Below are 16,052 nucleotides of genomic sequence, written 5' to 3'. Positions count from 1 at the left end.
TATTGCTCTTGGTCCTGTTATGACATCTTTCTGTTCTTGTCGTAGTAATTTTTTTATTTTGGACCTAACCTGTGAAATAGGGCCTATAAATAATATATGTATGCCCCACTTGGACTCGAACCGACGACCGACATCGCAGAAGCGAATATCTGAACAAATCATGTAATTCAATAGGTCATGGATAGTTACATGTAAAACGTCGTTTTTTTATATCTTTTACCTGACCACAGGTTGTACACTTTTTGCCTGTACAACTTTCCAGTCCACATACACTGCATGAACATTGCCCCTCCACAGTTTATACCGTATAAACATAGTTATTCGAGTGCGATACGAATTATGCAAAAACTAGCATTATTATATATATATATATATATATATATATATATATATATATATATATATATATATATATATATATATATATAGAGTGTGTGTGTGTGTGTGCTCTTAAAATTGGATAATTCAGATTCCTTACAGTATGTAATTCTTTTTAAATTAAAGTTCTAAATTTAATATGGAGACTAACGCTTTTCATGTATATAAGATTCTGGGGTGTATCACTGAATATGAGAATTTTGTGATAATAAAATATTACTAAAGAAAGTTTCTTTCAATCAGTTATTAGTGTTTAAAAACAGGAAGATAATGACCAACATTAAAGCATATTAAGAAAATGCTGAAGTACCGTTTCCATTTAATCTGAATGTCTGAAATTTCTCCAGCTTTTCTAAACCCTTCATATGATGCACTCTCCTTATCAATAGATGATGACATTTGACCGACAAGGGCGGACAAATCATTATTAGTTTTCCCTTCAGAAAGATGCTGTGTTTCTTTATGAAGAGCTTCCAAGATGGACAACAGACAGTCCCTCTCTCCCTTTATCTCTTCCGAAGCACTAAGTAAAATGAAATATAAATATTTAATACCATAATTTCGGTATGTACTGCAATATGTTTTTGCAGTCGTTAAATCAAAAAACATGTATCCACTGACCCTATTCATTTGTTAATTACGTAAATAGGATGCAAGATGATGGTGTTCACCTGCAATATAATAGTTGATACATTTTGAAATTAGTTTCGATTGTACGATTAACGGCTGCTCTTGCGATTATTAGTGGCGACACCTAAATATTGGCAGTTGGTTTGTCATATACTGACTCATAATTTTGTACTATTCACGCAACAGTAATTTGACAAAAAAGAAAGCATTTAATATTCCTGTCAGAACTGACTTCTGAAACTTAAAATATATGTCCAATGTAGCAATAATACTTTAGTATACATGGCAGACTTTGTTGGACAAATCAATGAGTTTATATTATTAACTGTCAGGTAGCTACATCCATTATTTCAATGTTTATTTGTGTACTATTTGGTCCCCTATATTTCATTTATCTTGCAAAATTTATAATACTCATTAGAATATTAATGAAAACAGCTTAACATTGTTAAATCTCGCAAACGATAATAGACGCATGCATAATTAAGAGAAGGCACATGTTGTTGGTACAGTATATTACGTGCTAAGTGGCCATATTTGATTCTAAGGTATTTATCATTCTATTTTCTTGATGAATAGTCTATTAATTTTCTTAGCTAAAGTTTAGTATCATTATATCTGTATGCGTCTGATTTGGATTTTAAACGTAGCTTTAAAACATTTTCAGTCATATCGTTACGATGTCTACAGTGTGGCAGTTTATAGTGATGTCTAGCACTGGGGCATCATGCCACATACATGTAGCATGGTGTCCCACCTAGTCACATTATTCTGACACCAGGCCGACTAGTCCAAACACTAACCTCTTAATGCTGAGCGCCTAGCGAGTCAGCTGTTAGTATCATTTTTATAATTCTTTGGTATGGCTTGGCCTGGGTTCTAACCCTTGACATCCCGCACCCGAAGCGTACGCTCTAATCACTAGGCCACCGGAGCGGTAATTATATTGTATCATTCATTAAAGGTACCACAGTCGAATACAACATCATACCTACTGATTACGAATAAATGAATCGTATATGTTAATAGATCAATACATAAATCATATTTGCTAATAAATACATATATTAAACGTGTACGTTGATAACTCTTACATTGACAATGTGTGTTGATGCATCCATACAGTAACCATTATGCTGACACATCCATGTATTGATTGCGACGTCGAAGAAAGGTAACTATTGTTTTGAGTTGATGAACTTTGCATTGATGGAACACGTTCAATACCTATTGTTATATCTGCTGATCTTCTTCATGTGGATGTGTAGATTAGGTTTATCAGTTATTTCATTCGTGTTTGTGGGTCTATGATTGACGAAAGGTTTTAGTCTAGAGTGTCTTAATTGTTGTTTATTCATTAACTGTGTTATAAATAATCATCACTTTCACGTGCTCTTCTCGAGTGACTTCCCTCGATTTAACACAACCTCTTTTGATCATGTTAGAGCCTCTCGGATGAAAAGACTACCTATGCAATGAACAGAGGAATTAACATTAGCTAAATTTGTCTTTAAATATGAAGATATACAATATTAATGTAAGCTGTTAGGGACACAAAGCAAAATGAAAAATCGGATGAAGAAATTGCCGTGGTAAGAAACGATAGAAATTGCGACGAAGTAGGTGATATCAGTTTGAGAAGAACTGAGATTCTTGTGGCAGCTGGTATGATGAAAAAATGATGATAAGAGTGTTTTGCTTTTCTATTAATTGATATTTATATTGTTGTCGTTATGTGATTTATTCAGTTATAAAGAACATACCTATTTTGATTGGTTCGTGACCCAAAGTATGGAATATTAACCATTTGTATGTGCCAAACTATTTGACACAATAAGACGTTTTCTGCAATCTAAAATCTAAAATCAGGTACAAATTCTGACTTTAAAATGATGCTACATATATCTAGTTTCTATGCTAGTTTTTATCTTAATTTATAAGGGTGAGAAAATAAGAATTTAGACCTCCTTATTAATACCGCTTAATGAAAGAGTTTGAAGCACATATCAGGTTCTTTACTTTTCCGTGAACTTTTTGAAGATGAGGTGTTTTGGACTTACAGCTGTTTTATATATATATGTTTATTCTATCACTTTCCTCGTTCGTTATGACAGTCCAAAAGTGTGTAACCTGAAGATGCATGGACCAATGTGATTTTAAACTTCGTCGAGACTAATGAGGAGGACGAATTACTTTAACCAGGTAGAATAAATTATGAAAGTTCTATGATATTACATAGAAATGCTATTTTTGTCACAGTCATGAGGTTCCACTGTTCCACTATATTATGATACAGTCTTTGGTGCGATGCGAAATAATATAAATATTACTTACATATGTTCTTTCAATACTTGTCTTGCTCTTGCAAAGTTTGTATTTAGCTGCACAGCGTGTCTTGAAATATGAGGTTCTATATTGTCGGTGTTTATTTCCTGATCTGTTTCTCTGCCTCTGCTACAAGCACACGTCACGGAATTTGGCGGCTCACTGAGGACGATCTCGGTTTCTTGTTTAATGTGTGTGGACATTCTGCTCATCTCCTCTAGAAGCTTAGCCGCATACTCTGCTTCTCTATAAAAAGGCATGATTTCGTACTATCTCCATATTAACCAGCTTTATTAGAATTGTCATTGTTATAATGAGTTGATGGTTTGGTTGTTATCTTGGGGCTGGATTTTTAAAATTGAGACTGAAAAATATGTCCCATCTGCTACTCTTCAATTCAAACAAAAATCTGAGGTAATGTCTAATCAAAGGTTATAACGGTGGTTATATCTATCAGGGCAAATATGTACATTTTCAACACGGCTACACGATCTACACATTCTTTACATTTGATGCTAGCTACTGCACAGCTTATATCGTATGATAATGTTTTCTCAGTGCTAATTTAATTACGCATGATAAGGTAGAACGATATTTTTCCCTAAGGGAGTTTTATGTTAGCAACATGTTTTCTTTATATAGATATATAGATAAATAGATAGATGGTATGCGAAATGGGTGTTCTTAAATTGTGGCAGATAAGATCGCTGAAAGTCGTTAAATATTTCCATATATAAGATCATAGACAATGCCAATAATGAAGTGATACAAGTGCTTTCAGAAAACAATGAGCATAGGGAATTATCAAATATTAAAACCTTTAATCTCATACCTTGGTTATTACATGCAATATGTGATACATAAATGTATATATGGATATAAGTTTTGATTTGTTATTTTTATCTCTGTCATTTTATATCATCATTTAAAGAAGACCCTTCGTACCCTTGTAACACTAAATATAGTTGATGGACTGTTTACTGATAAATCCACGATCTGTTCATAGGGCAGTAATTGTTCAACTATCTCGAAAGGAAGAATCTCATCCGACTGGTTAGTTTAACCACTTGCTTTATTGTATGCTGTTTTTTTTTCGGGGGTGGGAAGAGGTGGGGATTATTAAGTTCCTTTGACAGTTTTTGAATGAGTATTTACTTTGTCAAATTTCCTAGTCGATATCATGAATCCCATTTGAATGTGTTGAAATTATCTTCTGATCAAACTCAGGTAAGTAATTTTTACATTTCATTCATTATAGTTATTCCATTTAATGAGAGAGTTAATGTTGTGGAAATTCTGATCATTCGGTGAAAACCGTTCATATGAGAGAGTTTCAGACACCAAGGTTCATAAAGCCCACGTGTTTTAAATCTGATATTATATATTGTTATTACATGTGAAGGTCACAAACACCATTTAAAGTCGTTATAAAATATAAAGGTTCAACATTAATAGTTTCTTCAGAAGGATACACCATTCCAATGACATGAAAATACATATCTAGCAAGATTAAATCTAAACGTTCAAAGAGTTCCAAGTTCTTTGAAGAGTACTGTTTACAAATGTAAGGACCTTAAAACGTTAGAAAAAAATTTTGATATAAAAATCATAAAATTATTTAATACTAGTGTTCATAGACTTGCTATGTCCTCTAAAACAGAATAACATTACATTTGTTTATTGCTTTTTATATAAATTATACAATTAAGTACTATTAGTGTTTATATATTTGCTATGTCCTCTAAAATAGAATAACATTACATTTGTTTATTGCTTTCCCCATACACGCCTTTTTGCAACTTTTGTGCGTCAATATTGTAACGTTGTATACCGTAAGCTCGACAAAAGTACGCTATTGCATACACTTCAAGTTGCTATGCTGATCAAATGAATGCTTCATTATGCCTTCTACTATAATAGTAATGTCAATGAGAGAAACGGTTTTGAAAAGTAACGGAAAGTTAACAAATGGCTACGAAATGCTCTTGAAGACAAGTGTAAATAGACCAAGAGCTCATGTAAGTAGATGTCGATTTCTCGTTTCTCATGCAGAGACAAAAGTGAAACTTTATTTTAATGCTATGATTTTGAATACAATGTCACAGCTCTGGGCAAACAACTCATCACAAACGTTTTAAATCATTATCAGGAAGTCTTAAAACTATTAGAAAAATGCAATGACAGTATACGTACTAGAAAAATAGCAATGGACTCAACTGCAGACAAAGAATCTTACGTTTTTACTTCATTGAATGATTGTATAACCGCTTCAGTATTTTTTGCCAGTTCCAGAGTTGGCTTGTCATTTTCCATGTCTTTGGGTGGTTTTAAATCCATTTGTGGCTTTTCTTCTCCATCTACTAGTTTTTTATGAAGACCATTGAGAATCATTTTCATGTGTTGGTTCTCAAATTTTATTCGTCTTATTTGCCTGCAAAAAATGAATTCATATTGTGTTTTCCAGATGCATTTGTGTGTTATCTAACATTATAAACAGTCTACAGAAAAGGCGCTATATTAAGTCCACACCCTCAGTAGTATTCGTAGTACATGCTATGCATGTAACACCATTATACTGTACACGGCTCTACTTTATAATAAGAACAAACATTAGAGCCTTCTTAATATACTTGTATGTATTTTATCATGAATTTCTCTCATGTAGTACCATTTCTTTTTTTAGCAAAAGTAGAAGAAAAACTTTCATTGCAATTTGAAAATTAAACTATATGGGCAAATTTAAAGACAGGATTTCAAGCATTTGTATTTGGAAAAGTCTATGTTGTTATTGTGTTTTGCTGTTAGAGGCGGGTGTAATCCACATACAAAAACGTTTGATATATTTTGGATCAATTATACATGAATTTCTAAATAGGACCAAAATGTGACATTGCAGCCTAAAGTGTAGGCCAGATAAAGCATCTGACTCAGCGATGGGGTTTCCATGCTGAAGCTAAAGTAATCTGGATCAAAGTTAATTTGCAAAATAGAATATGAGTGAGTACGATATTCGAAACAACAATTTATTTCATTACATATAATAGTGACTCTGTTTGCATTTGTCTCTCTCTCTCTCTCTCTCTCTCTCTCTCTCTCTCTCTCTATATATATATATATGATTAGAAAATGTTGAGTTTGAGTTTCTTTTTCAGGCAAATCTATCCGATTCTGTGAGATTAAATGACAACACTTGTCAACCTAAATAAAATCAAAATACACTCAAAGGAAAACATATACAACAAAGCATTGAATTGCCGTATTTAGCTTATTGTATGCCATAAGAACAACCTTTTCTATGTTTGAGTTAAGCATAACAACTGTATGTGATGTGTTCATGCAAATGTAGAAGAGGGGTGCAAAGTTATTGTCAGAAAGAAAGGTAATGAAATCGAAGGTTTTATATTATTAACTTGTTTGATGAGATTGTAAAATTAACTGTGCATACACCAGCCTACTCTTTCCGACATCGATAGAGGCGAGAGGAAGATATAGAGTGAAAGGACAGAATACCATAGGTCAGTCTTGTAAATATTACAGAGTCATAATTTATGGGTACATAATTAAAACAAAGACAAACGTTGTTTGATACTGGCCACTTTCGTGACTTTGTATTGAACATAAATGATATTAGTGAACCACAAATTTGCTATGCATTTACAGCATAACGTAACTCTGTGGACAAAGTCTATAGCGTAAACGTGCACAGAAATTGAATAATGAGACATAACGTATAATACAGGCATTTTTTGACGCTGCAACCGCCGTAAACATGATTGTTATATACTGAGCAGACTCAACCTAAACTATGCATTTACATCAATGTAACTTTGAACAAAATATATCAAGTAAAGGTGCTAACAAATAAAACAGTGAACCGAGCGGCATTATAAAACACAGAGACTGAAGAAGCCGTATAACCTTGCAAGTGATTACTGCAGGTGCAACCGCCTAAACAGAACAAATGGAGAAAGCAGAAAAATAAAATAACAACAACAAAAAACCCCCCCAACAACAACAATAAACAAACATATCATTAACAACAAGATAGCATATTCCAGCTATATACGGGGAGGTATTATGGAGTGGAGGTGGGAAAATTTTCTACAGAAAAAGAAAACACTTCCGCACCCCCAGAAGGACGCCCCAGTCCCATGCAGAAAAAATCCATCCGCGCACAGCCGGTGCAAAGCATTGCGATTGACTGGGAAAAACACGTGATTAAAAGCTTTAAATATATTGGCCCTTGACAGCGGGTTGCACGACAAATCTGGCGGGAAATTGTAGACCCAAACACACCTCCCAGAAATGTCATTACGCGAGCGTAAACCGTTTTATAGCTGGATAAAGGACAGTTGGGATGCTATTGGTAAGGAAACAAACCTAAGCGCCCTGAATCGTCCAATACATTTAAAATAACTGAAATAACACGGAACACAACGGATAGATAAAGTGTAGGATTTTTAACCAGGATAAACAGAACATTCCCTATATCAAAGGTGTGCAAGAAGGCAGTGGAACATATATTTTAAAGGAACATAAGGAAATGTAAACTCATAATTAAGATCTTCAAGTAGATTAGTCGTAAGATAACAGTTTTCCATCTCCAGTGACAACGGTATTCAGTGACATTTGTCAACGGTCTCATGCCGGTGTTAAAAAAAAATATCACAAAATAATATTTTTTAATGTTGTCACCGTTAAAATCTAACATTTTGTTTCTTTTGTCATATGATCAAAAGCGAGGTAAAATTGTCCGACAGCATGTATTTTGATCATAATACAAACATACTCTTACCTATAAAAACAAGTCTTTAAATATAATATACAGACAATAGAAATATTTAATAGAAATATTTGAGCATCATTGCAAGCAAAAATACACATTTGAGCAGCGCGACCTTGCGCTTAATCGATTAGTTATTAAAGAACGAAAGGAAATAATTCAGTCTTATAAATTTGATACTTCACATTGAGATACAGACATATGACGTAATTGAAATCTAAATAATTTGAGGTTTACCGACACAAAATGAGGCGTTGTAAGCCGAGATTGCATTTCGCACTAATCGTTCCCAAACCTATCAATGCTTCTCAAAAAGTCTCCTGTAACAAACTTATTATTTCCAAATTTTCCAACAGTTTCGGATCGATATATGTTTTAAACTTCACATAATGCACTTGGCTAGACAATTCAAGTGAATGGCGTTTCAAACCACTAAAAGGAAAATCTTAAAAATGATTGCTTTTAGCAATATGCAATATGCAAGCTCTGATATCTTTTTTTAAATGAGATACACCGAGCTGAAACACACAGTATTGATAAGTCACTTGTGCAAAAGAGATGACAAAACTGATAAGCATGTGCGAAACTACTTCTTTATCTTTTATATTACTGTTGCATTTATAATTCAACAAACTAAGATTCCCAATAATCATTTTCTTCAAAAAGTCTCTCTTGATATGATTTGATATATAATTCGGATTTGATTTGTTACCGTAAGTTAGTGGTTACTGTAATATTCAATGGTATAAGAAGAATGTACATTATTTTTCTTTCTACCAAACAATTCCATGTCTTGATGCATCTAAATCAGAAAACCGATCTGATTATTCGTTTCTAAAGCTTGTTTAACTGCTGTAGAAGTTTTAGAAAGCTGAACAGCAAATTAAGAAGAATCACTTACCCTGCAAAATCTACTAAATACGTATGCATTGTCCTGACGGTCTCCATAATACTCTTTTTCGGAGCTGGAATTATTTCTTCATTGTTTTTTGTGTCATCTTTGAACATTCCATTCAGACGAATCAAACATTTCTCGAGGAAAAGCATTTCGTTTGTCCTTTCAACTTTAGATCTGCAAAAACATAAGAACATATAACTCTATGTAACAAAATACCAAATCTAATTTGTTTTATACAAATATTCACCTATTTGTGTTCTGTACAATATATTCAATCGATATTATTAAGAACTTCCACAGATTAGACTGGCACATCGACCTACCTTGCAATATATACCTTAACTTATTCTGGAAGAAATGTAAACGACAGCAAGCATTACTTACGCCTTCTTTGCGGTCTGAACTGCAATTCCCGATACGCTAATGACCTGCTCCGACTGTTTCGTCTTAGACCTGATTAAAAGTACAAAAATAAAATAAAAACAAAACACGATTAGAGATGATAACGTTTAAGTTTTGTCTTCGACGCCAGAAATTATTATGCCACATATTAATATAAATAGTGTTGACTCTGATGCTGATAAGTCTAATATGGTAGAGAAAATTTAATATATACACTGCATGTTTTCAGTTAAAGTTACTTCATATATAATTTGATCAGTCATAAAACGGATATAAGTTATGTTACCATCTATATAAGCTTACTTTTTATAAATATGATTGAACTATAATAACTGACAAGTGATACTGAACATTTTGACATGAGTAGCTTATAATTCTACATAATAAAATCTGATCGTGGTTTTCTTGACCCACACAATTGTATTTCCTTCAATATAAGACTTACCTTTTATAAACAAGAACATTTGGTACGGTCCTGTTATTATTTTGTTGGCTAAATTGGAACCTATATAACTCAGAAATAACCTGTCGTTTTTCTTGCAATAAATGCACATAGGAAGAAATAAGGGTTTCTGATCAATCTTATCAGAAATTTGATTCTTAACAGTTTTAACAGATTGAAACTTGGAAGTACTCTTATGTGACTAAAATGATTTTTTTATGAAGATTTACAAACACTGTTAAGAGGATGATTTATTTACAAATGAAACGTTGCGAGTCAAATACTAGTCCTCAGTAATACTGTCTCCTCTAAAGTTTCAATCTGTTTCTCATCAAGGTAGGCTCTAACATCATAATTGACAATTCTTGAACTCTTCAATGCGGTTCCTAGGATATGCATAATCTTTATCAACATTCTTGGCAGTTCCACATCAGTTTCTTTTTTCATGCAAATTCAAGATGAGCCTGAGTAGATGATTTTCTACAATTTTTAAACCTTTGATGATAGGCTTCATGCACTAACTCACAAGGGTTCAAAATGCGTTCTTAGACTACGTCATTATCACCCCTTATTTTTATAGACTATGATATGTAAATATCAGAAAGCTCGACTACACTTTTTTAAAATAACAAATTCTAATAACTTCTTGGCCATTTCATACCTTAAATAAGGTTACCAAAAAAGAACAAATAACCCAGTCACTTTCCTTTGCCTAAAAGAAGACACCGATATAAACTGTCACATATATTTAAACAACTCGTCCTTTCTTAAGGATTTTAACCTCTTCTGGGTAGGATTTTAACCTCTTCTGGGTAGGATTTTAACCTCTTCTGGGTAGGATCTGCAATAAATATCCCTGCTTTAGATGTCATGGTGAGTGCATGTTGGTATCATAATAAATTTCCCAAATATGTGAAATTAAAATACAAGAACCTAAGACAATTTCAGATGAAAGTGAATATTAAATCTCAATAACAATTTGAATCTTCTGAAATGTAAACCTCTCGAAATAATTCAAACGGAATTCAAATCGCTGAAAAGAAATTCCAATTGGACATGAGCCTCAAATGAAGAGAGGAAAACCAGCAAGTGATATTATTAATAATATGATAGTATTAATAATATAAATTTAGTTTGCCTAACATACTAAGTGAAGAATGGAGCAGAACTTGCAGTAGTCAATGAATTCCTAAAATCTTCAGAGTTCTATCAATTCCAAATAATAGGAAACGTTCCAAAGGTATCTCTAATGATATATGTGATGTAATTATGTACTAGCATAGCATAGAAATTACTGTTTTTAAATCCAAATGTCTAGGAAGGTCGCATAAAAAGAGAGAGAGAAAAATGTATTTGGTGCAACCATTTTAAACATGTACACATTTATAAGCGAGCATGTACCCATGCATGTATGCATGTTAGCATGAGACTGAAGTCACTTATTAGTGTAATATCTGTTTCACTTATTTGTTATTATTTTCATTTTATTATCATTTTAAATGATCAAACAAAATATTACTAATCTTCAAAATACAAACCTAGAAGTAAATACATCTTATTTCTAACATACTCAGGGAAAAGGTTAAGACATGCATCAATGTAAACATGCTTAAGATCAAATGCATAACAAAGAGTTAGAAAAAGAGGCTTGTATAGTTTTATATGTCATTAAACGTTTTCCATGTAAAACTGAAAAAAGCGGAACAATTTTTCGGACATGCAACAAAATTTCATTTCTTGTTTTTAAGTGAGTACTATTCGCTGTCTTAATGTTGAATTCATATTTATAGTTTGTGATTTATTTTGTAAAATCAAGAAAACTGATCACTTTATCTATCTCGCCTTGGTCTATTATGCCAGAAATAAATTACATTTTAAACGTGCAAATTCTGCAGATTTTATTTGTTTCTTCCCACCGAATAAAACCAGTAAGTACTGGTTAGTCTGAAACAGTTCCAAACACACCTGATAAAGTGTCTAAGAAGTCGTTACCAGGTTACAGAAAGAGCACATGTATGTTGGAAATTTCTATTTTTGTTTCAAAAATATGTTGGAAAAAGACTATGTAACGTTTTTAGTTTTAAAGAAACTTGGTCTGGGACACATTGTTAATTTAAGAGGCATTTAAACATTAACTCCAATCACTCTCCTCTATCGAATCATATTATTGATTCAATTTCATTGTTGATATTTGGCCTGAACGTATTGTCGTTTAAAGTTTGATAGAAGATTTTGTCTTATTATTTCCTATCCTTAATGACCCACATTACAGATTTATATCAAAATGACGACGTATCTTAGAAATGATATTTGTTCATAGTTTGTTTTAAAAAAAGAAATGGATGTCTCGGAGCATGCTTTGAATCTCTTAAAGGTGGCATGCATTCCAAACAGTTTACAAAATCATCTAAAGTTTGTTTAATCCATTAACCCCTTTCATTTTGTTAAAAGGTTTATAGACAGTTTCCTGTTTGACCCAGTGCACATACACACCACTGCCTTTTTCAATTTTGACAATACCATTTATCGTATTCGTTATTGGGGTTTATTTGTTGGTTCTTAGCAAATCATCGAGCCCTTAACTGTGAATTCATCATTTATTTCAAATTAGTCTCGCAATCCATCTGTTGCAATTCATTTAAAAAATACTTTATTTTTATCGTAAACTTTATCTCAAATTGAAAGGCGTTTCTATATTTGACGTGAGTAGTTAAGGGGGATCTTATAGCGTCAATGGGAATTAGCATTACAGACCCCCTTGGGAACATATAGCGTCAAGGGAAATTTAACATGGAGAAAAATCGTGGGAACATATAGCGTCAAGGGAAATTAACATGGAGAAAAATCGTGGGACTGTTGAGCGTCAAGGGGATTTGAACATGGGAATAGGGGACTGTATAGCGTCAAAGGAATTTAAACAGGGTGGGACTGTATAGCGTCAAGGGAAATGGAACATGGGATTTTTTTTTTAAAAAAATAAAAAAGGGGTAGGCAATTCAAAGACTATCTCTTTTCGAGAAATATGGCTGGCCCTGAAAAGGGCCTTTGGTTTATGTTAATATGCCCTTAACATAAAGGGCATTTGCGACATCTTCTTGTCCTCAAACTTCGTCTTACAGCAGGGCCATACATCAGAGTCCTCTTGAGGCAACCTTGTCTCTCTATATAGACTCTTCTTATCCACAGGCTGCTGCTGGTCCTGTGGACAACGGTCCACTTGGATCGGACATACATGAGCATGTCCGTCCTGAACATCATTGTTGACACAAGGGTTGAAGATTCAACGTCTGTCCACATGTTGAGGCTCCGACAATAGGTGAATCAATGCAGTGAACTGCGCTTATTTATAGGGACAGAAAGGATTGAAACGGATTGAGTTCATTCACCAATCCTAACACGCGTTACAGAATTCAGTCAGCCCGCATCCAATCCGAAGAGAGCAGTCTGTGACGTCACGTAGTCTATATAGATTCGCTAGCGCTTGTGTGCAGTCAATCTATGCGACAGTGATTCAACATGACGGAAACTCAGAAAACGATCCAATGGGGTGCACCAGCAGGGGAGACCGCCCAAGGGAACCCGGACTTACTTTCAGAAGAGGTGAATTGGGATTTTGTCGATTTTCTCTCCTCGCAAGAATTTGTTCCGGAACCTTCGTTACCTTCTTCATTACCGCAAGTGGAGAATTTTAGACAGAGACAGAAAGAAGAATTGGAGAAATTTATACAACGACAAAAGGAAGCGGAACAGGCTTTTCTCCTACAGCAACAGCAACAAGAAGAAGAGGTAAGAAAAAAACAACAGCAAGAAGAAGTAGCAGCAAAGAAACAAGAGGGTGAAAATCAAACGGTCACGGTACTGTTGGACATTTTAGCGGAGTTAAGAAGTCTGAAACAAATGTATCAGACTTCTTTATCACGACCGAAGAGAATACGACCTTCCCGAGCTAAACACGTCAACCCTGTGACTAAGCCTACCGTACCACCCTTAGTGATTTCAACCCAATCATTATCATCATCATCAACATTACGCAGTCCAGAAGTAGGCCTTGGCCGTGGCAAAGGCATAAGGCAGTTAAAGTTGATTGCTTAAACTCACCCCTACATCATAAAGAAAAAAGGCCCTTTTCAGGGCCACCCACATATCTCGAAAAGAAATACAATTTCAATTTGCCAATAACTCAAAAAAAAAAAAAAAAAAAAAAATAACCCACCCATTTTACCCTATAGTACGTGTCTTTGTATGAGTGCGTGAGTGTAGCTTCTTATTTTAAAATCAAAACTCAAAGACTCTTACCTTATATCATTCATTTATTCTTTTCTCCATTTTTTACAATCCAATTCACAATTCACATCATAACACTTTAATTTAAAGTTCATTGACTTCTTCTTTTTCCTTGTTTAGTCTCTCTGTTTTTTGAATTTCTTCACTGTCACACTCTTTTCCTCTTCTTCCTCCTCACTTTCTTCCCTTCTTCTTTTCTTCTCCTGTTTCTTTTTCTTCACCTGTCTGCTTTCTTCCTCTGAAGAATTCCTCTCTTCTTCTGAAGAATCCCTCTCTTCTTCTGAAGAATCCTTCTTTTCTTCTGACTCCTCTTGTTTCTTTTTTGGGCAATCTGGAGACCAATGTCCTTTTTCTTTACAATAATAACAGGTATCTTGACTTTTGTCTTTTTTAGTCCCTGTTTTTGTTCTTTTTTGACGGTCTGGACACTCTGAAGACCAATGCCCTTTCTTCTGACAGATATAGCAAGTATCTTGACTTTTATCTCTAAAGGAAGGAGAGTAGTCCGTAGGCTGGTCTGAAGAGAATTTTCTAATGACCCCTCGCAAAGCTCTGACGAAACGTTCCATCTGGTTAGTCTCTTCCATCGTTGTGCTCGGCTTGAGAGTGAAATGAATAGTGAAAGGACAAGACACACACCCTTTTATATACGCTGGTATGCTATGACTATAAAGTAGCTCATGGTGTTTGAACTTGAGTCATTTGACTTTTTGCTTTCAAGATGAAACGATCTAATTCATTCGAGAAGAAAGAAGAAGAAGAAAGAAGTAAGAGGCAGAAACGTGATCTATCGCCTCGTACCAGGGCTGAAATCTTGGCACAAATTCATGCCAGTGATTTTGAAGAGGACATGAGTGAACCAGAATCAGAACCCTCTAAACCAAGTTCACCACCCTTAGTCAACCCTGAAAAGTACTATTCCATTCGAGAGACCGAAAAGTGCTCCTCTAGAAAATTTAGAACCACGGCTTACAAATACACGGTGAAGTTTAAAGATTTCAAGGCTGAAGTGCCGTTAGAGAAAGCAGAAGTGTTCATCACTGAGGTGTGGGATTCTTTGCTCACTGCACTCAAGCGACAATGTCAACCCAAAGAAGACGATCGCTTGAGACTTTCCATACAACACGACGGTTTGAAATCCCCTGTTTGGATCGAGTTTAGCACCCCTGCAGAATTGACCGCTTCCAAAGTCATGGACAAGATTCAACACGTGCAACAATCTAATGACCAGTTTGACATCACCGATGGAAAAGCCACATTGGACATGACCCACGTCTCTCCTCCTCAAGGGACCGGACGCAAAAAGATGTTATTGGTGAACGACCTTCGCAGCATTAAGCGTAGCCTTGTCCAAATTCACAACCCTCATGACCAGATGTGTTTAGCCCGTGCCATCGTGGTGGGACGAACCTATGCCAACAAGAACGACACGGTAGAATGGAAAAGAACCTGGAAAACTATTCAACAATCCGACCGAGCCAAACAACGAAACGAAGCAGAACTCCTGTTGCAACAAGCTGGCCTGTCCAAAGACACACCCTGTGGCATTCCTGAGATGCAAAAATTGCAAGATGCCCTAGCTCCACGATACACCTTGAAAGTGCACCCTCAAGAAGTGCGAGGGCCTATGTTGTTTCGAGGGCAAGATTTTAAGGACGGAAAATACATTCATGTTTATCATCACGATGACCATTTCGATACCATTACCAGTATCACTGGATTCCTGGGATACGGTTATTACTGTGAGAAATGTGACCATGGTTATAATAATCGAGAGCAACACAAGCATTGTGGATGGAAATGCTCAGGATGTTTGGCCTCTCAACCCTGTCTGAGCGAAGAACCAGTGCCTTGTTCAACTTGTCTGCGTACGTTTGTCAGCCCTACCTGTTACCAACAACATCTGAAAA

At 34.8% G+C, this 16,052-nt stretch overlaps 1 protein-coding gene across 3 annotated transcripts in view; it reads right to left on the bottom strand.

Annotated features, from left to right (window-relative positions):
* The window catches only part of LOC149797658 (uncharacterized), a 47,541-nt gene extending 38,440 nt beyond the window's left edge, over positions 1-9,101 (bottom strand). For 2 of the 3 annotated variants that reach the window (XM_089960452.1, XM_089960453.1), the window contains exons 1-4: positions 9,018-9,101; positions 5,570-5,764; positions 3,343-3,579; positions 689-901 (exon numbers count right to left, since the gene is read on the bottom strand). In XM_089960452.1, the coding sequence (XP_089816578.1) occupies positions 689-901; positions 3,343-3,579; positions 5,570-5,764; positions 9,018-9,064 (692 nt within the window). In that variant the 5' untranslated portion in view covers positions 9,065-9,101. The remainder of the gene's footprint in view (positions 1-688; positions 902-3,342; positions 3,580-5,569; positions 5,765-9,017) is intronic. The other variant, XM_089960454.1, reaches the window with a different exon arrangement.
* Positions 9,102-16,052: the final 6,951 nt, after the last annotated feature.

The sequence above is a fragment of the Sinohyriopsis cumingii genome, chromosome 6 (assembly GCF_028554795.1).
Source record: "Sinohyriopsis cumingii isolate HCF-2022 chromosome 6, ASM2855479v2, whole genome shotgun sequence".
Taxonomy (NCBI): Eukaryota; Metazoa; Mollusca; class Bivalvia; order Unionida; family Unionidae; genus Sinohyriopsis; species Sinohyriopsis cumingii.
This window is presented reverse-complemented; position numbering and strand designations above follow the sequence as displayed.